This window comes from Mesitornis unicolor, unplaced genomic scaffold, assembly GCF_000695765.1.
Source record: "Mesitornis unicolor isolate BGI_N332 unplaced genomic scaffold, ASM69576v1 scaffold15412, whole genome shotgun sequence".
Taxonomy (NCBI): domain Eukaryota; kingdom Metazoa; phylum Chordata; class Aves; order Mesitornithiformes; family Mesitornithidae; genus Mesitornis; species Mesitornis unicolor.
This window is the reverse complement of record NW_010171353.1, coordinates 40,641-66,751: the sequence shown is the minus strand read 5'-3', so window position 1 is coordinate 66,751 and position 26,111 is coordinate 40,641. Positions and strand designations below refer to the sequence as shown.

Genomic DNA, 26,111 nt, shown 5'->3' with positions numbered 1-26,111 from the left:
CAGAAAGTCGCTGTGGGTGATGTTAATGGCTTCATTTTTCCTCTCAGCGGAGCAGCAGAGAGAACATGTCTGGGATCAAGAGAGTGATCGCAGAGAAGGACCCCGACTATGAGGAGATCACCATCACGCATCCCAGCAAGCGTCACAAAGCGGCCGAGCAGTCAGGTAGGAGCTGTCTGGACTGCAGGGATCTTCCAGGTGGAGCTGTAAGCGCTGTGGATGTGCGTGCTGTCAGCAGCAGGTCAGGAAAGGACCGGGGTAGAACCTAAGGAATCGAAGGGCAGAAATTGAGCAAGAAAGCTGTACAGCTGAATTAAAGTGTGGTTGTCGTAGGTGGAGCCATTCCTACTTGTCAGCTGAACCGTGAGTAAGGTGTGAGGATACAGACTTTGGTGCATGATAGCAGCTAGGAGATAGTTCTCTAGGGCCTCAGCTGTGTACTTTGATTCCTGTTGCTTGCTGCAGTATTTGCCAGTGCATCTTCCCAGCAGTTACCCATGCTGAGATGTGCTCCGGCCTGTGCATCTGTTTTGCAGTTGAAATCTGCTTCCAGAAAGGCTGTCAGTGTGTTTACATTTTGGAGGATACAGGTGGCAATGCAGCATTGAAGAGGGGTTGCAGAGAAATCCATGACCCTGCAGGTGATAAACTGGCTCTTGGAAGATGACAAATGTGTGCAAAGAGCAGGGAGGAGGTGGAGGAGGAGCAGGTACCCATCTGAGGGAAAGATAGATGAAGTAGTGTGGACACAGTAGCTGGATGAATAGGTTTGCATTTGGCACGCTCGGGTGTGCTTGCTTTGGGCACCAGCCTGTTGGCAGGGTGCCTGGGACAGGTTGCAGTTGTCTCTGGACAAACAAGAGTAGAGCGCCTTGCCCCTGGGAGAGGGAGTGGGCTAGTGATTTCTGGCATAGCACAGCCAGTGAGAGGATTGTAATGGGAGGAGCTGATCAACAGGGAGGTGAGAAAACCAAAGCTGGCTGTGGGATCTGAAGAAGATCCAGGAATAGAGCAGGATGCCAGAGCTGCCAGTTGGAGAGGGACAGATGATGGCTTCGCGGGTGATGTTTTGGAGAACAGCGTACAGCTGGGCGAGCCTGAGGAGACTGAGCTCTGGGTTGGATGTGTTGTTGGGCAGGTCCAGTCTGCCAGGTCAGTTCGTGGCTGAGGTGCTGGAGCTGTGTGGAGCTGGCTGTAGCAGGACAGTGTCAGCACTCCCAGCTGCCTGCATTGCCTGGCTGCCAGAAGTCACCACCCTTTGTGGTGGAGCGTCCTGGGGACTGCAGATGCATTTTTATCTGCTGCTGAAGCAAGGTTTTTATAATTAGCAGGCAAAGTCTCAGGGTTTTGGAAAACTGTCATTGCCAAAGTGAACTTTCTGTTCAGGTGATTCCCCCATACTGGCTTCTTTCTTCCTCTCGTGGAAGATCTCCAACTTTTGATACAAGAATTCTTTTAAGTACACAAGTTTCACTAATACCGTCTTAATTAGGGACTGTGGTTGATGCTAAGCTGGGAAAAAAAGGCTCGTGGTTTTGGAAAACTGTCATTGCCAAAGTGAACATTCTGTTCAGGTGATTCCCCCATACTGGCTTCTTTCTTCCTCTCGTGGAAGATCTCCAACTTTTGATACAAGAATTCTTTAAGTACACAAGTTTCACTAACACCATCTTAATTAGGGACTGTGGTTGATGCTAAGCTGGGAAAAATATGAAAATAAAGTGTTCTTAAAAGCCTCTGTAATATAACCACAAATCCTGAAGTGCTTTAACTGTCATAATGCTGGTGTTGCATGGCATCAAGATGGGAAGAGATGCAGTTGTCCTTGTCTGAACTGTACATCTCATACCTTAAACTGTTTAGGTTTATTTTAAGTGTGGCCTTACATGTGATTTTCCGAGGCAAGATGTCCGTGGTTTGAGGAAAATTATATCCCTCTAGTTTTTAATTTTGTATTACTCATACAGATTCAGCCATAATTCTGCTTTAATGTAAGCTTGAACTATTTTTGGTCCTAGAATATATATAGAGATATTGGGAAATAAGTAACTATATTTAGGATATCGCTGTTGCAAAGGGAAGCATCAGTTGCCTTACTCCTGTTGTCAGTACCTGATCAGACAGTAAAATTATGTTTGCTAGCTGGAACATGCCAGCAGAGTTTTGACTTGTTTTTGATTTCTTTACTTTTTCTGTTGGGATGTCAGAAACCTCTTCAAACAGATGTATACCCTTTAGTCAAACAAATGCTTCCTCTGAATCTTGGAACAGAGTAGTGGTGCTGTTGCCTCCTATTCCGTATAGAAACAATGTTGTAAGTGTTTTTCAGAGGAACCCAGGCCGTTTCTCTGATCTTTGTACTGGGGTCACTATTTCTGACTCGTGCTGGAGAACCTTTTCCAGGCTTTCTTGAAGTACAATTCCTGCTTTTCCAATTTGTTGCTTAGAACTTGGTAAAAGCAAGTGTTGTTTGAACTCCCTGATGTAACAGAGGTGGCTTAAAGGAAGGGCAATACAGAAGGTGTAGAGCACAAGGAATTGTTCTCCCTATGTTCATGCATGTTCCAGAAGATCACAATAAGGTGCCAGTTTAGTTCTTAGCCACTAATTTGCAGTAAGGTATTTGCACAGTTTGAAATATTAAACTGCATGCTTTCCACCAAGGTCAATAAACGCCTGCTAAAAGGCTGAGGTTTTTTGACCGCTGTGCTGGATGAGGATTTTGTAAGAGGTGGACCAGCTTTCGATAATGAAGTTTCCTTTGTGGGTAATAAAAGGCTTGTAAGCACTCCAGGCTGCTCTTCATGCCAGCACTAAACACATGAAGTATTAGTTTGCCTTAATATTGCTGGATGATGTGTAAATTTCCTGCATTTGAATCAGGCCAAAGAGAGCAGAAAAATGTGCATAGTGTTCCAGTGCACAATGACAGCAGTAACTGCACTTAGCCACAGTGAATCTGAGTTTTCCTTTCACTGTTTACAGCTTTACTGAGACAGAAGTAAACAAACTGGTCCTGTTCTTCCCATCTTCTGTTGTTAGTCAGCTCAGACCTAAAAAGGAAAAAATAGCCCTCCACTTAAAACCAGCTTTTAAAGATACATGTGCTTTTTGTTAAGACAAATTACTTTCTTTTGCAGGAAAATGATCCTTCGCATTTTTATGTGTGTGCTGAACTTCTTATCCCTTCACTTCTCACTCCAGAATGATTTCTAATCTTTATTTTTTCAAGTGGAGCCTCAAAAAGAAATGTAAATACCTCCTTCTTTATCTTCCATGTGTGGCCTCGTGCAGCTCGAGATGTTGCTGTGCAGAAGATTGAGACAATTATAAAAGAACAATTTGCCGTCGAAATGAAGAGTAAAGAACATGAAATTGAAGTTATAGATCAGGTATCAAGGTTTTGTTCTTAAAAATACCCAAGAACCTGGTGTATCAGGGTTCTGGGGGATTGCTGCAGTGGTTATCCTTTACTGTATGTTACCTCCTCTTTTTGCAGCGCCTGATTGAAGCAAGGAGAATGATGGATAAGCTGCGCGCCTGTATTGTGGCCAACTATTATGCGTCTGCTGGTCTCCTTAAAGCTGGAGAGGTAAAAATTACAATAATAAGATGTGAGGGAGTATTTGCAAAGGGCAATGTGTCCACTGGCAGTTCAGTTCAGCTGATGTTTGGGTTTGAGTTGGTTGTCTGCAGTAGTGTTACACGATCTGCAGATGATGTGGCAGTGGGAGAGGAGACCTGTGCATCACCAGCTGTGCCTCAGGTGTTCTGCAATGATGGGGCTTCAAGGAGCAGCTGAGGAGTTGTTCAGCAGCCAATGGTTCTGGTTTCTGAAACACCCTGTGGTTTTCATCAGCTCTTGCATGAGAGCACCTTGCTCCTCACACGCTGCACAGTTTGTCCTTGTAGAGCACTGAAAAGTGGGGAGCATGTTCTCGTGTTTCACAGGAGGAGAGTGGAAGCAGATGGGTTTTGAAACTTCTCAGGAAAAAAAAATAAAGAAAATCAAGATTTCTTGTGTCCCAGGCAGTGCCATGAAATGATCCCCCCTTTACTGTGGCAACCAGTCTGTTCATGGTGAACAAACTGACGGCAGCAGTAAAGCAGGAGGTAAATCAAGGAGATATCACAGAGAGATTAAAAGTTCACAGGGAGATTAAAAAAACCCAACCCCACCAGTTAAACCCCAGTTCTGAGCACTCTGTCCTTAGCAGACTGATAATCACAGGGTGTTCGTGACTCATGCAGCCTCCCGATTGACATGCACTACCAGTTTAGGTGTTCTAGTTACCATCTGTTCAATTTGGGGAGTTGATCTAATTTCCAGGAAAGAGCTGATTTTTGAAAACTGTAGGTGGGTGCCGCAAACCTGGCCTTCCCTTCTAGTACCATGAGAATTTCTCTTCCAAGCAATGGCTTGCACTGCTGCTGCTGTTTTCCTGGAAAGGTGTAAAAACAAAAAGGTACAGGTTATTTGTCCCTCACAGAACGTCAGGAGTTGGAAGGGACCTGGAAAGCTCCCCCAGTGCAACCCCTGCCAGAGCAGGATCACCAGAGCAGTCACACAGGAACACGGCCAGGGCTTTGGGTGTCTCCAGACAAGGAGACTCCACAACCTCTCTGGGCAGCCTGGGCCATGCTCCATAACCCTCACAGTAAAGAAGTTTTTCCTCATGTTCACGTGGAACCTGAGTTATTTTTCCCTCACCGAACGTGACTTGAGCAACTGGAGTTGAGAAAGATTCTGGCAGTATTTGGGTGGCTTGGAGATCCCTTCTCCCCCCTTGTTTTTTGTGTAGGCAGCTGAAGGACGCGAGCTGGGTTCTGGTCTTTGAAAAAGTGCTTTTATCTGATGTCATCCATCACGTGCCAGCAAGAGCTGTACTGTCTCCTCTTCTCCACTTGTTCTGCTGTGCAAGGTGTTTGTTTTTTCCTTGTTGATTTGCGGCTTGCCAGATATCATAACTTTTGTCACTGTGTTGAAGTGTTCGCAAAACTTCTCGGTGCATCCTTGCTTTGTTTAGTTTTCCTGTAGCTCTTACGAGCTCCTGGCTACTGTAGCTGTATCTTCAATTGCATTTTAAGTTTTTTTCTAAAAATCCTGATTTGCATGGAGTCTAAATCAATTCTCTTTCTATTTTGGGATTGTTACTGGTTTCAGTTTTCTTTGTGGTCTGTTTTTATTGGGCGGTTAATGCATGTTTGACTTGGTTGGCAGTGAATGATTGCTTTGTTTCTGCTTCTGGTGGAATGGGCGTTTTTGTAGTTTAATTCAGAACTAGGAAGATGATTTGCAAATTCCTGACCTCTTCTTATAAATATAAACAGTTCTTCAGTATACTGCTGCTGGGTTTTTGAGGCTTATGATCCTATATTGTTATACTTTAATGATGATTTCCCTCAAATTGGTGGACAAGGTGTTTGGTCAGCTTACTTGAGGTAAAGAAAAAAGGGGTTTTGGTGGTGGTTTGTTTTGCTTTTTGGGTTTTTCAGTCATGTTATGTGTGTCCTCCCCACTATTGGATATAGCTCTTAAATGTGGATGAGCAGGTAATTGAGAGTTGGTAATTGCTTTGCTCACAAGGAACAATAGGAAAGAGAGCTCTCAAATGAACCTCTAAAGGCCAAGGTGGATCAGTGCTTCACTCCACTCCTGCTACCACCTCTCCAGGGCAGTTCTGCTGCTCCCTAGTGTTACTGCTGCTTGTCCCTGTGCCACTCTCTATCATGTTGGCAGAATTTTGGATCAGGGAACTTAACATGGATTAAAAATAACCCTGAAATGGAAAAAAAACCCAACTCTCCAAACAAAACAGACAGACTCAACAGCAAACAGACAAATCCCAAATCAGTTTCTTGATTTGTTTTTCTTGTAACCTGCCCCCTTCCCTGGAATAATTGTGCCAGCCTCGCTGATCTGGGTGGTTCAGGCAGGGAAGAAGAAAGCCTCTTTCAGCCAATACTGCCTGCAAGAAAAGCTGTCAGTGCAACTCTAGTGTGAGTCCATGGCTTCAGGAGCTGGAGCGAGCTTATCTGAGGGTGTTTCTGCTGCCTTCAGTTGATTCATCATCACACCAAGGTGACAGGGAGAACTGATGACTGCGAGAAGTGGCCGAGAGACACCTGCTTTGGGTGATGGGTGTTTTCCTTGCTACTTCTGAGTTTAAAAGCAAACACAGGAAAAACACGTCTTGGATCTTTGTCACAGTAATTATAAAAGAAATAAAAGAGATTTAAATGCATACAACCCTATCCTCCCCCTTGCAGGTTTAGGAAGCTCTAAGATGAACTCTAGGATATCCATTTTAAGGGAAGTTTGCAAGCACACCTAAGCACGTTATTCTTTATCCTCCATTAAGCTTTGGTAGCAGACAGGGTGCCAATATGTGTAGCTTGCCTCATAGGCATTGGCAAGACTGCCAGTCTTATGAAAACCAAAGAGCCTGATGCATTTATGTACCCTGCTTGCTTGCAGGAATTGGGCAGCCGTGGTTTTTCATGGTCTTTCATTTGTTCTAAGACCATAGGGGTCTGCACAGGAAGGGAAGCTGTTGTTTTCAAAGGGACATTAGGCTGCAGTCCTCCTTGCCAAAACCAGGTAGGTTTCTGAGATCAAAAGGTCTAAAGGAACAGATTACATTTGGGGTCCTGTTTCTGTAGAATTCTTGTAGGCTTTTATCTTCCATGGCATAATATTTTTCCTGCGAGGCAGCTGAGTAAATATTTGCTCGCTCTTCCTACATTGACTTTTTTGCTCGGTGTTTGGCACAGCTTTGTTTTCATTTGGGCAGCGGGGAAATGGTGACAGATCTGCCTGACCTCTTTGTTGCAGGGGACCAGGTCATGTGATGCGACAATTCTTAATCACCCTTCGATCAAGAAATTCCTGGAGTCACCCTCCAGGTCGTCGTCTCCAGCTAACCAGGGCTCAGACACTCCATCTGCCAACCACTCTGAGAGCGACTCGCTCTCTCAGCACAATGACTTTCTCCTGGACAAAGACAACGGCAACTTGGATGCAGATGAGCGGCTGACAAACAGCCTGGACCAGAGACAGAGCAGAAATACTGGCCGGGTAAAGTAAAACTTGAGTGGTGGTCAAGTTGTTGGAGGTGTGTGCTCTCTCTGGACATGCTGCTGGCGCCAGGACCTCTGTTTTCACCCACCTTGCTGGAAATCTGCTTTGCTTGGAGTGGTTGAATGGCTGGAGTTTGGGGCTTGGCCTCCACAGCAGCCTGTGGTGAAAACGTGGTGGTGCTGGTGGATTAGTTCACCCTGGCAGCGTGAGCTGGTTGAGCCTGGGTGCATGATTTGAGTTGTTTTTCTTAGTGGCACTGCATGCTGTTGTGCCAATATCACTGTTTGCTTAACTGAACCAGGCTGACCCAGGTTAAAAACACCTTCTTTCATTGTTCCTCCATACCTTTTCTGGGTTGTTTTTGACCTGGGTCCATTCCCTTTACGGCTTGCCGTGCAGCTACAGAAATGCTTCACCTGTCGGCTGCAGTTAGGTGCTCTCTCTCACTGGCTGCAGGTGAAATGTGCCTTAGCAGGTGAGATGAAACTCTTCAGTTTCCTTTCAGTTCCTTTAAGCTGTCGGTCCTGCCAGAGGAGTACAGCCTGTAACCCAGCCTGGGGATGGGTATATCTCATTGCCTATGACTGCATTCTGCAACTGAACAAGTTAGGCAGAAAGAGCAATGGTTTTGCCTCCGTTGAGCAGCATGACACCCTTGATAACGGGGCTGCGGTTTGCTGAAACCCTGCCTAGGGTCCATGGCAGAAGGCAGTTGTGCAATATATAATGTGGACCCACCTGTATCATAAACAACCAGACCAATGCAACGCGTTTCTGCACTGGGGGCATTGATGGAGCAGTTGTATTGCTTGGGTGTAGCATGTTGGTACATCTTTGACCAATGCAACCCGTGGCCCAAAGGTGGCTGAGGGAGCAGTGAGGAGCAGGAGCCATTTCAGCCTCTTTGCTCCAGTTTGGAAGCAGTCCCTTGTTCTCTGGACAGCCTTTATCCAGAGGAGCTGTAGAAAAGCCTCTCACTCCCCTGAGAGCGCAGCCTGTGTTGGCACCGTGGGCGAACACATCATTGTTTTACCAGGTAGTCTTGGCCACTGCTTAATAGCTGAGGTTGTGTTACAAGGCTGCTAAGGCTGAATTTATTATGCCCAAGCATTGCAGTGCATTTGTATGCTTATCTAGAAGTTGGTGACATGATACGGCTGACTGCTGTCCCTGTTGAGTTTGAGCTGAATTCTTGTCTCAAGTCCAGCCTCAATTCTTCACCGTGAAGCAGTGCTGGAATTCCTCAAAGCAGCAGAGGCTGGGAATGAGAAAGACTGAGATTTTCAGAAGCCACTTGTGGCTGATTTAGCTTTGTTTCTGATTGGTGACCAACATGATGGCACTCTAGCAGTGCTGGGGTTTTTATTTAGATAGTGCAGTGGCAGTGCTTTTGAAACCCAAGCTGAAATCATGGCTCAGGTCCATGGTGTGTCACATAATGTACGCTCAGTTAAGCCACGCAGTGTGCACTTGGCTGGGTAGTATATAATGAGTTGCTTAAACGTGCCTAAATAGCAATGTAAGTATTTTTAGGGATGATTCATTGTTGGTCTCTCATTTAAATATGCGGGTTTACTTATTTTAACAACACCTTACTTTTCTAGCACCAGACAAAATAATGTTGAAGACAAATGTTTGGTTTTTTTGTCTGCCTTTTTGTTTTTCTTCCCCTACCCTCAGGACAGTTCGAGTGTTTCAGGCTCTCAAAAACCAGGACAACGAAATGCTGGACTGTCAAATGATGAAACTTCACGGCTTTATGTGAAGAAAACAATTGTGGTTGGCAACGTCTCCAAGTTAGTATCCAGAGTCTGAGGAATGGGGGGTTTTATAGGGATTAAATGGAATAGGAGGTTAACATTTGAAGACAAATAAAATTCCTAGGCTGTCACAGTATGAGATATTGCCCTTGAATAATCACTGTACCCAAGGCTACCCTCCTCAAGTGTCTGCATGAGTCTTTTTGTGGGAGGAGCAGATGTTTCAGTAGTAGTTTTATTTTTAGTAAGTAATTTTTTAAGTAATTTTAGTAGTTGTTTTCTTTTATTTTTATATACGGAGGCTTGAAATCTGTTTCTCTCAAGGGGAGTCTTTCAGCTTTTCCTAACCCGTTAGAAATCCCAAGTTTGTCCATGAAAATTTGGACAAGCAAGTTGTCCTAGTGGCTAATTCAGTGTGGCTATAGGGACAATGAGGGCTTTTTGAAAGCAAAAAAAAAAACCCCACAACCCTAAACCACCTGAGTGAGGAAAATTGTGAATTTTCAGCATAGTCTGAAGAAACTAATTTGGACAGTTTTTACTTACAATTTTTTTCCACAAAAAATTTAAGATGGGTAAATATACTTAACCTTTGAGGAAATTAGTGAAGAAAGGCATTCATTTTAGGAAGCTATGGACAAGTCCGGGTTGTAACTCTCCTCCCTCACACCGCTCAAGTCATTCTTGTCCTCTTGCATAGAACATAGCAAACATTTGGTGATGAGGCTTAGTGGTGTTAGAGCAGCGTCTTGAAAATCTACCTAAGCCTGGACTCAGAACCAAGTATTGACTATGAAGTTTCTTAACTGTTCTTATAATTTTTATAGGTGCTTTACCATCCCCATTTTTTTTTGCCTAATTTTTCCTGAAATGCTTTTTGTGGTATTTCCCTGTTTGGGGATTTTAATCTTGTATTTGTTTTTATAATTTCTTTGCCAGGTACATTCCCCCTGACAAGAGAGAAGAAAATGATCAGTCGACCCATAAATGGATGGTGTATGTCCGAGGCTCTCGGAGAGAACCCAGCATAAATCATTTTGTCAAGAAAGTGTGGTTTTTCCTCCATCCGAGCTATAAACCTAATGACCTGGTAGAAGTGAGGTAATAAGGAACTATTCCAGTCACCAGTCCAGTCTTTAGGCTTGCCAGCCTTACAGTGCCAAGTTTCTTAGGAAGTTAGCAACTTCTTTTCCTGAGTTAGTATTCCATGTCTGTCTTTAACCTCTGGCTTGGCTTGGCTTACTCCAAAATAAATAGTAAAATAGTTTAGTTTTAATGTAGCAAATGTGCCAGCCTTTTTTTGGTGTGTGGTTTTTTTGGGGTTTTTTGTTTTGTTTTAGTTTTGTTTTTACTGAGGAAAAGCATTCAATTGTTGCACTTTGTTTTCCATGCAGGTTTGTACATCTCCTGTGTCACACAGTCTGCTATGTAGGATAGACTTCTGTTGCTAAAAGAAGTCCTCCCAACCATTCCAGTGTGGAAAAAAAAGAGGACTCTCAAAGCTGTTTTGCCCATAGTTTTAATGAAACACGCATTTGGGCAAGAAAGTTATCCCTCTCCCAAATACTTCACTGTAGTGGGATCAGTGGCATTGGCTTCATGCTCCAAGGAATTTCCCATCAGTGTAAGGCTGCTGGTGCCTCAGGAACAGGGCAGCTTCTCTGTCCTCTCCCAAACTTGCATTCAATGCTGTGACCCTAAAGATATGAGCGGGGTCAGTTCTCTGTTTGCTGCAGGGAACTGCCCTGTCAGTCTCTCATTTTTGTTCCTTTGGATGCCTCCAGACTGCTTTGTGTCTTTCCAAGGAAATGATTCTCCACAGGACATTCAGCTGCCTCCTGGAGGAGGTTGGGGACACTGCCTGGGTGCAGAGTTGCGACTTAATTCTGGCAAAATTAAACTACTGAAAGGCAACTCCAGAAAGCCTTATCTGAGATGATAAATGTTGGTATGGCTCAGTAATGTTTTTGAGAAGGCAACTGTGAGCAGGGTGCAAGCAAACTCCTTATTTCCTGTAGAACATACTCAACTGCACTTGACTGCTGTATTTTTGTACCTTTCTCAGTTTCCAGTATTGATGTCAGTGCTGTTTGTCTTCTGTTATAGTCCCATCTGGTTAATTGGGTTCTTGTCACACAGCCCCTGTCATCATAGTGAACATTGATGTTCTGGACCTAAAATAGCCTTTAGACCTCTTGCATTTTGTCTTGTTGCAAAACTGCATTTGGGATTTACAATAACAAGCTGAAATACAAACAAAGTAAGGGTAAATGTTAGAGATAAATATGCCCTGCTTTTTTGGCTTGGAGAATGACGGTGGTTGAGTTACCTTTTCCTTGCTGTCTGTGTGGTGTTCTCTTGATGTTACACGAAGTGTGTGCCTTCTTGCTGCTAGATAGGGAATAGTAGAAAACGATTGCAAAATGCTGCATTGAAAACTCACCTTGCACCTGTGTTCTAGGAGGTGCCTTGGGGTTTTTTTTGAAACAAATATTTTTCATTTGGCATTGCACAGTTTTGGGTTTTTTTTAATCTCTTTTTAAAGATGCTTATTTCCTGTGTTCTCTCATCCAACAGTGTTTTACCATTTTCTTCCCTGTGCCCTTGAGCAAAATAAGAGTATGTTTTCAGCTGTTCAGAGCCATAAAATTCTCATTTCTGTGATTGCATTCTCTCTGTGGTGAATAGCAGGTCTGAAGATAGCTTTAGTTGTCAGCTAGAAAAACAGTCTTTGGCTTTCTGAAAAAGAGGTAGGTGAAAGCTATGCCACTTCTGCATCCAAAATGTGAATCACCATTTATTTCCAGAGAACCTCCATTTCACCTGACCAGGAGAGGCTGGGGAGAATTTCCTGTCAGAGTCCAGATACACTTCAAGGATAGCCAGAACAAGAGGATCGATATCATACACAATTTGAAGGTATTGGAACCAAATATTACAGAGAAAGGCAATTAAATGAGCTCTCCTGCGTCATCTAGAAAAGGCTCCGCTTCTGTGTGTGCTTCTGCCTCTCTCCATTGTGTTTATGTCCTGCTAGTTATTTGCACGTGAATAGTTGAGCTGGAGAATCAAGAAAAGATCCAGGAAAGCCTCTTACCTTGGCTATGCTTGAGGCAGTGCAGTAGCCAGGAAACCCAGCCTTGCAGAAGCTGGAATTGATTCTTCTCAGAGCAGCAAAGCATTTACCTGTTGTTTCCCTATGGTTTGAGATTTTTATCATATTCTCACTGGCTTTAACTTGATGGGATGCTGCAGGGCTGCCTCTCTGTTAGTAAAGTGGTTGCTGTCCCCGTTCGTTTCTTGTTCCTTTTGCAGAGAGCCTTCTTCTCCAACTCATTCACCTGTCCCACAGCACTCAATGGGATTTATAGTATGCAGTAGTCCTGGAAAACTAGGCCATTGCTCTTGTTTTCCTTCTAATTAGTAGTCCCTACCATTAGTGGCATTAAGTCCTGACTGGTTTAGGTTCCTGTTTCTTTCAGCAGCATGATTAGTTTTATTTAACCCTGCTTGCATTAATGAATTTCCTGCTAGTGTAGATACCTCATTGCAAGTATAGACAGTGGGGAAGGTCGAAAATACTGCCCTGGAACTTACATTTAATGCAGATGATGAGTAAAATGTATTATGTAATGAGTAATGTATTATGAGTCAAATGTGAGAGGTAACTTGGGGAGAAATTGGTAACAGGATGATGGACGTTGTGCAGCGAAGGGAGCCCAGCCTACAGAAGAAAACTGAGCCACTGCATGGCACGTGAGAACTCCAATCAGCAAATCTTCGCTGTTTGTGTACTGAGCCTGTGGCTGCTGAGAGGTGATGGGAGTGAGTGGCTGGGAGCCTGTCTGCCCCTGAGCTCTGAGCCATCACGAGCCTGTCCAACCCAGCTTCTCTCTGTAGGTGTCTTAATAGATGCCTGTGGGATTTTCTGCCTCTTTATCAGCTGATACTCAGTGTGAACAGTTATTTAATCAAAAGTTGTAGTGCAAACATAGCCTTTGTGCTGGTCAGTTTAAATCTCTGAGTTTTTTCTCATTGTTATTTCCTTACATTGACATCAGGAATAAAAAAGACCCCTCTTAGACTGAGATTGTATTTCTCCAACAATCTCATTTCCTTCAGCTTTTTTGCTCCTTTCTGCTTTGCTGCGGGCTTTGGGTCATGGTTGGCTTTTTTGCAGAAGAGAGGGTACTTAACAGAGCACACAGATTTCTTACCCTGTGGCCTCAAAAAATTGGGTGTGCTGCTGCTCAACTTACGTAGTTTCAACTCCTTTCAAACAAATTGTATTGTAAATTCTAGCTAATGTATTGCTTTGCCCTGGTTAATATAAATGTATTGTATTGTTTTACCCAGCTGGACAGGACCTACACGGGCCTGCAGACGCTTGGCGCAGAAACGGTGAGTCAGCGGGTGGTGGGGTGAATGTTGTGTTTTGATTTCCTTAAGGATGTTTAAAAAGAAAGAAATACACAGGACTAAGCACAGTGTCAGACCCATTTGATTTCACAATTTCTGGAACATAGATTTTGCTCTCTTCTTAAATGAAATTACTATGGCACCTTGTCACTATTCATGACAACAGTCATTTTTTTCCCCATTCCAGTTCAGGGGAGACTGTTTCCAGCTCTTTTTTCATAAAGAACTTGCACTGCAGTTTTAATTTTTATTTCTTTGTGAATCTTCTGGTGACAGATGTCTTCATTTGCATTCTGATGTGCTGCAGATCTCGTACATAAAGAATTTAAGTTGAAGGATCACCCAACTCTCCTGCTCAAATTTTGCAGTATATTAAGTGCTCTAAGTTTGTCAAGATTCAGTATCTTCATGGGAAATGAATACATAAATGAATTAACTCATAGTTTACCGTATCCCCAAAGTTTCTTTTTAATTATTATTTTGCCTTTGTTACTGTAGTGAATGGAAATTTTTATGCTGAAAGCATTACTTCAGCTTTTCCGTCTGTGGGGAAAGCATTAACGTGAGATGTCTACTGTGATTAAAGAACACTGCTGAAGAGTAGATAAGGTGGTGTGCTTCTTGAGGCCTTATCAAAAAAGGCAAGCTGCAGTTTTGTGCCTGTCCCTAAGGGGTATGCAGTCCTTTCCTTAGTTGGACACTTGGAGCTCGGCTCTGTCTTGCTTCCAGTGCTCACTACTGAGATTTTCCCACGACCTGAGAGATGTGCTGTTTTACTGTAGGGGTTAAATGTTGCAAGGTTTTTTGTCTTAGCTCAGGTGCTCCTGGACTTCTGGGAAGTCTCCCTGAAGGGTAGGGCAGTGTTGTGTGGAGGTGAGAGGAGGGAGAGGTTTCTGGACACTAAAATGAAAATAAAAGGCATAGTTATTTTCACTTTTTTATGTATTTACCTAGCTACCAAATAGTAATGTTGTCCTTTCTCCTATTTCTGGAAGGTAGTGGATGTGGAGCTACATAGGCATTCCCTTGGCGAGGAGTACGTCTTCTCCCAGTCTTCAGAGTCCGACCTTTCCGATGCTCCTGCATCTTTACCCCTGCCATTGAATATCCCAGCACCAGTCAAAGCTTCTTCACCAATTAAACAGTTGCGAGACTCCAGTCCAGATGCTTCTGTGGACAAAGGTAAAGCGAATGGGTGTTGGTGAAACTAGGAAACTTAGAACTTCAGCTCTTCTGGATACCTCCTCTTAATTCCTTTTGTGCCTCAAAGGTTACCAGTGCTACCTGCTCCTTGCTCATCCCAGATGATCATTTCCTTAATGCACTCTGAAATGTAATTCAGAAATTGTTATGGTTTATTTGGCTTCTGGTTGGTTTTGGTTTTTATTTTGTACCTAGAGTTTGTTAAGCAGGCTCCGTTTTGCTCAACATAGTGAATGTGGAGCTTTATGCAGCAGATGTCATTGGAAAAAAGATAGTTGAATAGCACTTGTTTTGCTCTTGACAGACTGTTTTTTGGAGGGTTTTTTAGGTTTCTGGATGTTTTGAGCATGTGTGTATTCATTTAAGGAATTATGTATGTGTTTAAGGAATTGATGGGGTCGTGTGTTCAGTTATATACGCTGGTGCCTAACGTAAGTTGACTGTGGGGGGACAGAAATCACTACATAACTGGTGTTGAAAATAGAGAGTGAAAAAGATGCAGTGTATGTTTGTCTGAGGGATGGCATCTGTGCATGTCTCATTCTCACCTTCCCCTGTAAGATTAGGAAATGCAGCGCCCATTGCAGTGGGGCAGCAATTGATGCCGTAGGATCATTTGAATAAACTGAAACAAGCCAGTGTTGGCCCCTGGGGCACACTGGTATGATTTTTTGTTTGCGTGAATTGGGAGAAACTGTTCCACTGTTAGCATTTAGCTTTATTTTCTGAAATATACTGTGTCAAGGCTTTTGTGGCAGACGTTGGTTAACTGGGCTGAGAAACAAGGGTGTCATCTGTGGTTTGCACATTTTAGTGTGAGAAATGTACTGGAAATAGCAACTTTATATTTCAAAATATGGTCACATGCAGCATGGTCTGATGCCTTTCTTGGTTTATCCTGACACTCCTGTGTTCAGGGAATGGTTTTAAGCTGGTGTCTGGCATGGTGCACTTTCTGGTAGGTGCCGTGATGCCCTGGCAGTGTTCTGGCTCAGCGAGAAGGATGTCCACTGTTTAAGTGCATGTGTTTAAGTGCAGTGTTTAAGTTTCACGGCTGGAAAAGGAGAAACACAACCAAATTTTAAATGCACAGGCTTTTATTCAAACAGGAAGATACGCAGCACCTTTAGGTGCCAACAGGAAGGAAGTAAACCTGCCTCTTTCTTACGCTGACAGACAGCAGCTCTTCTCATCGGCTCCAAGTTAATTGGTCTCCTTTTAACATCAGACAGATTGGCTTCCTTAACCCGGGTCAAAAGGCAGTAGGTGATCTCCTTGTGCTCTTACTCCAAAAAATGCACTGTGAGATTCCCTGTGAAGGAGATCCAGCTTTAGCCCTGACTGAGGACACCCGAAACTACCAGCAGCTTTTGGTCAATGGAAGGGTCATGCCAAGAAAACACATAAGAAGTGGCCGGTCGCCTGCCACAGCTGAACAAGCATGGCAGTGTTTTATTCTTCTGTTCAGAGACAAATCCAACAGGCTTGTGCAGGAGGAAACCCCTACCCTACGTTCTCCCTGTTCAGCGTTGCCCACCAGTTGCTTTTTCTTCCCTCTTTTGAGAGCGTGTTTGTCATACCTGAGTTTTGTTTGTGTAGAGAAGCACAGTAAGGAATCAGACGTCTCAGCCTAAGAATATTTCTCTTCTTTTCCCTGTTTTAATCAGGATTCCCTGGGAATGCTGAAACCGAAAGACATGCCACGTTTTATTCCCTGCCATCTTCGATAGAACGGACTCCCACCAAGTTAGCCACACAGAAAGTTGCCTTTGGCTCTCATGGAAATTCAGCTTTTCAACCCATTGCAGCTAGCTGTAAAATAGTGCCTCAAGGTCAGAGTCCAAGCCCTGCAGAGTCGCCAGGAAAATCCTTCCAGCCTATCACCATGAGTTGCAAGATTGTATCAGGTGAATGTTAGTTTACCTATCCCAATGCTGCTTCACCCTGGAAAATGAGAGTGAACCAGTTGGACTTGTTTTGTGTCCTTTCCCTGATTTCCTGCCTACGTTTGAACATCAGGCAGTAGGAAACTCTAGAGTAAGGAGCTAAGCACACTTCTTAATGTTCAAGGAAAAAAAAAATACAAGTGTGGAATGCTTCACATCAGATCAAAAGCTCTCCCTGTTCTTGAGTACTTTTAAGTATGAAAATGGCAGTCTTTAACTGGACTGCTACCCACAGAAAGGCCCAGGCAAGGACACATCTTCCATGTGGGTTATCTGTGTGTGGGAAGAAGCCGTTCTTCTTTCCCATGGTTTCAGACAACTGAATTAAGAAGATCTCTTTTTCTGATTATTGGGCAAATAATTAGGTTCAGCCTTGTAGACCATGATGCCATCCACTGGCTGATGTTTTACATCAGAGTTGTAACCTGCAGCTCACCCTGTCACATGTGGTGAAGCTGAAAGATGGCCTGTTACATCCCTTCATTTTCTGGTGTTCGGGGTAGAGAGAATGAAGCACTGGTTGTCAATACATGTGATTTCTGATTATCTGCTCCCACGTGATTTTCCTCAAGTGTCCCTAGTTTCCTGGTTTTTGCATTAAATTCTGGTATTTTTCCTTGACATCTTTCAACTCTACTAGGCTGATTTACATTTGAAACTATACTAAGTGCTTTCTTCTTTCTTAATAAGCTCTCCTCTTGATCTTCTTTTCCCAAGGCTTCCCAGAAAGCAAGGATTACAGGGGCCATCCTGTCTGTCTTAAATTCCTTGGACTATTTAAATATTTCCCTGATAAATATTTCTCCAAGGCTCTGCTGTCTGCTGAGAAGTGTCACCCCTTTCAGATTTCAAAAGCAGTTTAGAAGAGATGGGAATTTTATTTGATCAGCATTTATGTTTCATTTTAATTGTCAATCACTGCCAAGAAAGCAGATTAGCAGGCAGTTGAAGCTTAGTGTGCTTGCTGCTGTCTCTTTCTCTGATCACTTCCTTGCCTGTCCTTTGCTCTGCATTTCTTGCTTACTCCCTCACGCAGCTTTTTTCTTCTCTAGTTTTTCTCTCTCCTGGTTCTGTCACCCAGAAATTGCACATTTTACATTTTTGCTTTCAAAAGCTGCTGTAGTGAGAGCAGTGAAGAGTGTCCGTGTCTGTCTGGCTGCTGTATCGCACAGCCTTTTTATGTGACCTCCTCAGTTCCTGGCTCTTGTGTAGTCCACAGTACAGGCACTCAAAGGAAAGAGAGCACCTGTCAAGGAGCTCAGCTCTCTTTCTTCATCTCCTTGGGTGGACTGGTCTTGAGGTAAAGTCCCTCAGGATTCAGGGATGGATCAGGTAACTTCTCGAGGTCTCTTTAAGCCCTGCTTATCCTTGTAGACAGTGAACGTCCAGAGTAGGTATGAGCCATAAAGCTTTACATGCCTTTTTCCTTTCCTTCTGTCTTCTCTCGCTTTCTTGAAGTCCCTGTGATCTCTCTCAGGCTGGAAATTGCATCTTCCAAAAATGTTCCTTCTCTAAGACATTCAAATAAGTACTACTGTTGCTGTATGTTTATGTTCTCACAACATTTACAAGATAGAAGCGTTGGACTTTTTTTCTTAAGGTTCTCCAATATCGACCCCTAGTCCATCTCCGCTACCTCGTACCCCAACCTCCACTCCGGTGCACATGAAGCAAGGCTCTGCTAGTTCAGTCATTAATAATCCGTATATTGTTGTGGACAAGCCTGGACAGATGGTTGGAGCAGCAGCCACAAGCACAGGTGTGTAGTGTGATCACAGAAGGCAGTGGCTTAGTCTTATTCAATTTTATTCTCCCTTTACAATGATTAGTGTAATAACAGCATTTCAGCTTATGAAGATGGAGGGAGGTATTGCTGGTTTGCACAGCTGGCTAGTGTAACATGGCTAAGGGTATCTCAGACTTGAACGTGGCTTCCTTTAGGAAACAGCACACAGTGTAAAGCTGAAAGAAAGAAGAAACTTCTTCTCAGTGAGGGTGACAGAGCACTGGCCCAGGCTGCCCAGAGAGGTTGTGGAGTCTCCTTCTCTGCAGACATTCAAAACCCGCCTGGACGCCTTCCTGTGTAACCTCATCTGGGTGTTCCTGCTCCGGCAGGGGAATTGGACTGGATGAGCTTTTGAGGTCCCTTCCAATCCCTAACGTTCTGTGATTCTGTGTGAATTAAATTCACAGATACCTCTTCAAAATGATCCTGTTCTTTGCAGGCAAAACAGGAAGAGGAGAAAGCAATGTGGACTGTGGTGCACAGAGATTTAAACAGAGTGCACAGGTGGTTGGGTGAGGACTGTATTGTGGATGTGGGCAAAAAAAGCATGGAGAGTTTGCAGCGACTTAAGATCAGACTTAAGTTTCAGTGCATGGTGCTTCAGAAGTGTTAAAGTTGTTGAGTAGATGCGGGTTACCAGAATAACAGCTGTGTTAGCTTCTGTTACTGCTCTCAACTTCCAGCTGGCTGATTCCAGCTGGTTCAGATTCCTCTAACAGGATTCCCTCGGTGCTTCAGGGGTGACCTAAGCCTGGGGCCTGGGGGGAGGACTGAACTGCAGGAGGCAGGTGATGGGTATGGGAGTCAATTGATAATCTCTGTGTTGGGGCCAAAGGAAAGGTCACTCAAAAGCCATTTATTTGTTGTGGTTTGTGGCCAAGAACCAGCGTCTATTTTAAAACACACTCATCTGTGCATGTGCATGCTTGCCAGCATCTCAGAAGGATGCTTAAAGCCATGTGATGAACTGCAGCATCCGTGTACCACAAACCGTTCACTGGGCATGGTTCGAAAGTGCAGTAATTCTCTTAATGGTTCCTCCTTTGATCTGAGGAAACACGGCTGTCATGTTCATTTTAACTTCTTCACAGAGGGAGCTGGCAGCGAGAGCATAGTCACAGCTGAATTTTTTTAAGTATAACACTGAAGCTGTTCAACCAGTAGGATTTTTGGTTGATTGGTTGGGGGTTTTCTCTCTTTCTTCCTTTTCTCTTTCTTTATCTCCAGTCTGACTGTCTACTCTGCATATGTGGTTTATCATAGTTTGGGTAGCTTTTGTATTCCCCTAGCAGGGTTTTGTACATGGAGGGTGGGATCTGTAGATGCACCAGATGGTTTGGACATATGAGTCTTAACACCACTGAAGGTGCAGTTTCCCACCACGTTAGTGTGGTGTACGTATAGACTGGCCTGGAAGAAGCTGCCTGCTGCCTTTCCCTCCCCTGTACTCCTGCCACTTCACCCATGTCTTGGATGAGTCAGATCAGATCAGTGGCAGAGCAGAAGATTAATACCATGCTCTCCCCACATAGAGTTTCATCACATAGCCTCATCACCACATCCCCCTGTATGAGGGAGGGAGCAAGAGAGAACGTGGAACTGGCTTTTTGGCAAAAGCAACCAGGCTGGTTTGAGTGTAATAGGATATTAGAAAGTCACAGATCATATTTAAAATGAGGGGTGAGATCTGTAACTTCATGCTCTGTGAAAACCAGCCTTCCCAAACCCCATTATTGCAAGTGACTGCTCATTTAGTTCTAAATTAAGTGCAGATTGTAGTACAACTGTATGAGAGAGACTATTACTGTGTTTTCATGTGTGTAAACCATGGCTTTGGCATCTCTTAAACAAGCGAAACTAAGAAACCAAACCAACAGCAGTAACAAAACTGATAACGCAGGGTAAGTTTACCACTGAAGGCCCATCCATCTCAGGTTATCAGGAGAGTGCTGTGCTACATATGATACATGATGATTTTGCAAGAGCAGTCTTCCACAGACAGAGGAGCCTATGACTTCATTCTGTACTTCTGTTTTTTCCTTTTCCCTACCTCACTCTGTCCCTTTCTTTTGTTACTCCTCACTTTATCTCCCTCCTTTTCTGGCCTTCCTTTTCCCTCCCACTTCAGCCTCCTCCAAGCCTTCCCTCACGCCAGTGTCTGAGGCTAGCGTAGGTTCAGAGGGCTTTTGGGCAGTGGAGGATGCTACAGCCACAGCAACAAGTTCTGACTGACAGGTTGTTCATTTACTGTCCTGATTTCACAGTCACACCCATAGCTGATATCCTCAGTGTCCCAGGAAGATGCCTGACCATTTGCTTGCAGAAAAGAGAGTTCTGAATGGAGAGTTATCGTCTCTGGGGCGTGGATTCTGCAGGTGGAAATTTGGTAGTGGATTTGTTTTGTGCCCATGCCAACTCCCACTGACGTACCTCGTGGAGAATACAGAGTCAAAATGAAATGCTGTGTTTCATGTTAGAAGAGGTTTCATGTGTTCAGTGACGCTGCTGCGTAGCCTTCACCCGATATCTGCTTTATTTCCTGATGCACAGGGAGCCCGACCAGCAAACTGACCAGTGTTTGTCAGACCTCTCACGGAACTGGATCTCCTGTGTCAAAGACCCATGGGAGTGGTTTTGTCACCTCAGCTGTCAAGGTAATGCTCTCATTAGATGTGTACTTTCCACTTTAAAATCCAGCTTCGTATTTAAGTAGAGCTTTTTAGCGCTGTAAAATCTGCACGAGGGCAAGTTCTTTTGGTTGTCATTTCGTGTGAAGGTTTGCTGTGTCTAACAGATGGAGCCATATGAGAACATGGTGGTTATACAAGATGATAGTGTCACCTTGTGCAGCTCTAATTAGACTTGCCTACATCTCTTAAAGGCATTGCGCTTTTGCTTCTTTACAGGGAAATCCATGGAGGGCAGAGCTCTCAAAATGTCTTGTATTTCAAAAAAGCTCTTCTGTAGCTTTGATCGTCTTCACTTTGTTAGTGACAGTATGTGATTAAACCCAAGGTGCCTACCTCAAAACCTTCACTCTGTTCATTATTTCTGTAGAGCGGCTGCTCTTAGCAGCCTGAAAATAGCTCATTTAGTGGTTTTACAACTGCCTGCATTTAGAAAAATGTTTGTGTAAACAGTGGAGTAACCAAATGTGTAAACAGACAGTGATAAATAGGGTTCATGCTTCTGATCTGCAAAGCCCAAAAGGTATGGAGCTGAACTGTCTCACATAAAATCTCTCCCACATCTTGTGCTAGGAAGGATATTTCTGGCAGGGAAGTGGCGTCAGTGAGGCTCTTTCAGAAAGCAGCTGGTGGGTGGGCTGCTGAAAATGGGAGCGTTTCCCTGTCTCCAAGTCACAAGAATATTAATGGAGGATATGGTAGGGTGCAAGGCTTGCCAGTCAGCCTGCAGAGAGCAAATCACTTCACATTTGGAACTTAAATGCTTCCCATGTCTGTTAGGGGAAAAAAACGAGGATTGCTCACTGAAGCAGTTAGTTTGGAGCAGCATTTTGGGTATCAGGTGTGCAGCTCTTCAGCTTTTAAGAGCCTGTCTGCTCAGATGGTTTTCACTTAATATGTTGAAAACCATTCATTAGTCTTTAAAAAAAACAGAACTGTAACAAACTTCCTCCAATGCATTTGACTTCTGTACCAGCCTCAGCTCCATAAATGCCAGGTGCATGATTTTGCAGATGTGGAAGTGTTTTTTTCCTCCATTTAGTTATGTAGCCTCGCTGTTTCTGCCAGGTGGTGAGTTCTGCCTGGAAAGACTGCCTGCCATCACAAATTTCTGGTTACAGGAGAGCAAAAATTCATCTGAGATAATTTTGCCTGCAGACTTAAATTGAACATTTTTACCCACTTCGTATGTTTTTTAATCTTACCTTGTCTTTTCTCTCTGAGATTGTGTACAGAATGGCTGAAGCTGGTAGGAACCTCTGGAGATGATCCAGTCCAACTGCCCTGCTCAAAGCAGGGTCAGTTAAAAGATTGCTCAGGAGCTGCGCTCAAAAGTGTCTCAAAGGCTGGAGAGTCCACAGCCTCTCTGGGCAACTTGTTCCAGTGTTTGACCACCAGTAAATTAAACAAAACAAAACAAAAACCAACGATGACAAAAAAAAAGTCCCCCAAATATTACAGTTAAATGGAATTTCCCACGTTTCAGTTTTTCAGTTTATGTTCATTGACTCTTGTCCTTTCATTAGATTGAGCATTGAGCATTGTCTGGCTTGATCTTCTTTCCACCTTCTCATCAGGAATACATTTATAAGAGCCCCTCTCAGCTTGAATTGTACAGCTCTGAAATGCTTTGTACAAAAAGCTGGTTGGGGAACATCAGTCAGTCTCTTTCACCTGTATGTGATACGGTAAGAAACAGTTACTGCTGTTGGAAATGTCACTTCCCAAATAAAAATTTGTAGGTTGCATTAAGTATATTACACTCATTTTACTCAAGTGTTGACTGATTTTGGAAATGTCTTATTTTGTACAGGTAATTTTGCTTGTCCAGATGATCCCTGCTACCCTTCATTAGCAGTCACTTGTTTTATATCTTGTATTGGACATTTAACCAATTTTTGTGCCGTGTCTTCCCATTTGCAGCAGGAGGATTCTCTGTTTGCCACCATGCCACCCCTTTGTCCCATCGGGAGTCATTCCAAGGTGCAAAGCCCCAAATCGGTCACTGGAGGACTTGGAGCCTTTACAAAGGTATTCCTCTTGGCTTTGTGTTGGGACAAGGAGCCAAATAGTGCCATTTCTTTCTGACTTGTACCACAAGCCATGTAACTTCCAGTGCATGTAAAACTGGTACTGGAACGGATGTGTCTTGTTCTCAAGGGCTCTCTAGCACCTCTCGAAAATGTAACGTGTTTTCTTTTCCTTCCCTGTGGCTCTGCTGTGCCTGTGATCTTTCTCTTTTTCTCCTCTTATATCCTTTTTTGTTTTCCTTTGAACCACTGTCGTACTGAGGCTGATATTTTAAAAGCTATTTTCAGTGGGATACAGTAAAAGTAAACTGCAGTAGATCTGTCAGGAGCTTCTTAAAAAATGATATAGAGATTTCTGAACCTCAGATGTTGCTGCTTCTGAGTACATTTCCTTAAATGTTGCCATCTGTAATTTAAAGTTACTTCTGGCAGTATTAGGTGATCCAAGTAAAAAGTGGAAGAATGCTTCCTACCAGTTGCAGCACCTACAGCCACCTAACACAAAAAAACCCCTCTATCCTTTCTCTTAGGGATTAGATTTAGGGCTTGTTCCAGAGAAACATAAAACACACACAAGAGAGTAATGTCAAATTACAATATCTGTAGCTATAATAATGGTTGTAATTTTGCAGGGTAGAAAAAAAATGAGGTTTAGCACGTGTTCTGAGCAGGAAGGTGCTTACAAATTTGAAACCTTAAAGTGTTGTGGCTCCATGCTGAGGTGCAGGGCCTGAAGAGGTCGGGTCTGGCCAAGTCCATTGCTAGTATAAGTAATAGTTATAATATTACTAGCAATTTCTGTGATTCCTTTGTTTCTCTGAGCACCTCTCAAATCTGGAACGCATTGGTAAGTGCAGACACCTCCCCATGTGCTTGTGTGTTGGGAGTAGCCCTCATCTTGGAGCTGAGTTAGAGAGTCTACTTGGTGGTAAGCACCACATCTGAGTTCACTGACTGTTGCCTGCCCTTTCCTGTAGACGGGCTGCTCCAGAAATCATCTCCAGTGATTTAAAGTTTTTTCTTATTATTATTTCTTCCTATTTACAAGGTGATAATAAAGCAGGAGCCAGGAGAGCTGCCCCAGCAACCCCAACTACCAGTGACAGGGACAACCACGCAGACCTCGGTGCAGCAATATGTCACTGTCAAAGGGAGCCACATGTTAGCCTTGTCACCGCAGAAGCCAGTCGTGAGCACGGGCGAGGGGACGGTGCAGTCTAAGGTATGAGGCACTTGGGCATCTTTGGTGTGGTGTGAGCTGTCTTACCCGTGGTTTTATTGCAACACTACATGCTTCTCTGGGACACAGCACTGTGGTTAGCTCATTTTCCCATGTGCATGGCTCATGTCATGCTTACCTGTAGCCCTTGAGAAGGGAGCAGGGCGAGCAGGCACCATTGCATTTCCTTGTGTACAGGGAACGTTTCCCACTGCTGCCTAATCTGTTGCAACAGTGGGGTTGGGGGTGGATTTGAACTGGAGCCTGTCACCACTGAAAGTTGGTTCCCATCGTCAGCTCTTGCTGAAAATCATCCAGGTCTTTCTGTAAGAGGAGGCAAATGCTTTCCTTGGACTGCAGGCCTGCACCAAAAAAGAACAAGACAAACATAGAGTGGGGTGGAGGCTGAGCCAGAACTAGCATAGGTGGAAGCAGCCCTACTTGAGTGGCAGCTCCAGTGTGGTCTTGTAGGAGTCTGTGCCAAGGCAGTGCTGCTGTACAGACAGCAGTGATGCAGCTTCTGAGAAGGCACGGTAACTGTGCAATGACAGGATGGCAGATGTGTCAGAAATTGTCTTCATTCTTGCCCCTTTCCATTGCGGATAGAGTCAAATCATGTGCCAAGCACAGGAGACTACATATGGAGCTTTCACTTTTGCATAAGTAAATACGTATTTACATTTAGAGCAGTTCATTGTCTTTTACTGCCTTATTTGCCTGTTTGAGCAGGTTTGCAAACTCGTGTTTTCCTGCAGTTACTGCCAGTACATAAAATTGAAGCATTTTATGGATTCTGCTTTGAGGCCCTGGTTTTCTCAGGGAGTCTGTTCCCATGAATCTGTTGAAACTAAATTTCGGGATCTCTGTGCTTTGCCAAGGCAAGCTTTATTCAGCTGGAATGAAGCCATTGCTTATATATCATAAAAATGGAAGTGCCCTGTAATTTGAATGCACTTAATCTTTTGTGGGTGCTCCGAAATCCCAGTTGTGTTTAACAGTTTATCTTTTTTTCCTTGGGATTGGCCTCTTGCCCATTTAATTTTGTTTCTGAATGAATAGCTTTTATACGTGACTAGACACGTATCCAGTGTCCTGAAATGCCTAGAGATGGAGGTAGCAAACCAGCTGGAATTCACGTGGTTGCTCTTGCCAGCGGCACATCATCCAATACTTATTTGTTGCAGGTCGTTGGCATTCCGGTTGGTTCTGCTTTGCAGTCGACAGTGAAACAAGCAGTGGCTATAAGTGGTGGCCAGATACTTGTGGCAAAATCTAGCTCTTCGGTAGCAAAGGCTGTTGGTCCGAAGCAGGTTGTGACTCAAGGTGTAGCCAAAGCCATCGTGAGCGGAGGCGGAGGGACAATTGTTGCTCAGCCTGTGCAGACTATAACAAAGGCGCAAGTTTCTTCCACAGGTGCTCAGAAAAGTACATCTCAAGGCTCAGGTAGAGTAATTTTACACTTTGTTAATAGCTCATGGTGGGTAGACTTTGAGAGTCTGTAATGGTTTCTTCAGCTGCAAAATAAATGTGTGATTGAAAAACTTCAAGATGAGTAGAGAGATGTGGAGAGAAATTCAGACTGATTAAGATTAGTAATAAAGAAAATGTTAACTCATCTGTAAGGGGGAAGAGGGAGCACAAGTACATTAAAACATGCGGTGTTCTGTGACACGTACAGAAGACCTAGCAGACTCTCTCGGAGCCAGGCTTCACATTTTTGCCCAGCATTGTGGTCCTTAGATGCTCAAAGGGCTCCACATAAATCCAGCCAACAAGAGCCAAACTGTCCTTATTGCATCTTCGCCAGTGCTTACAGTTACAGGAGCACGGGCAGAAGCACCTCAGCTGCTTCTGCACGCAGCTGGCTTTAGCTGAGCGTGTTAGCTCAAGCTCTGGACTGTCTGAAAGGCATTGTGTGGCCTCTGGGCTGGACTAAGCCTGTAGACCCCATGGCTGAGCCACTTTGGCCTGCAGCCGTAA

The 26,111-nt window shown here is 44.0% G+C and overlaps 1 protein-coding gene across 1 annotated transcript in view; it reads left to right on the top strand.

Annotated features, from left to right (window-relative positions):
• Positions 1–65: 65 nt before the first annotated feature.
• The window catches only part of YEATS2 (YEATS domain containing 2), a 45,924-nt gene continuing 19,878 nt past the window's right edge, over positions 66–26,111 (top strand). Inside the window, exons 1-15 of the mRNA XM_010180001.1 lie at positions 66–165; positions 3,295–3,392; positions 3,500–3,592; positions 6,836–7,078; positions 8,762–8,877; positions 9,781–9,942; positions 11,649–11,760; positions 13,198–13,242; positions 14,256–14,442; positions 16,131–16,370; positions 18,010–18,168; positions 20,746–20,849; positions 22,806–22,913; positions 23,961–24,134; positions 25,316–25,574. Coding sequence (XP_010178303.1) covers positions 66–165; positions 3,295–3,392; positions 3,500–3,592; positions 6,836–7,078; positions 8,762–8,877; positions 9,781–9,942; positions 11,649–11,760; positions 13,198–13,242; positions 14,256–14,442; positions 16,131–16,370; positions 18,010–18,168; positions 20,746–20,849; positions 22,806–22,913; positions 23,961–24,134; positions 25,316–25,574 — 2,200 coding nt within the window. The remainder of the gene's footprint in view (positions 166–3,294; positions 3,393–3,499; positions 3,593–6,835; positions 7,079–8,761; positions 8,878–9,780; positions 9,943–11,648; positions 11,761–13,197; positions 13,243–14,255; positions 14,443–16,130; positions 16,371–18,009; positions 18,169–20,745; positions 20,850–22,805; positions 22,914–23,960; positions 24,135–25,315; positions 25,575–26,111) is intronic.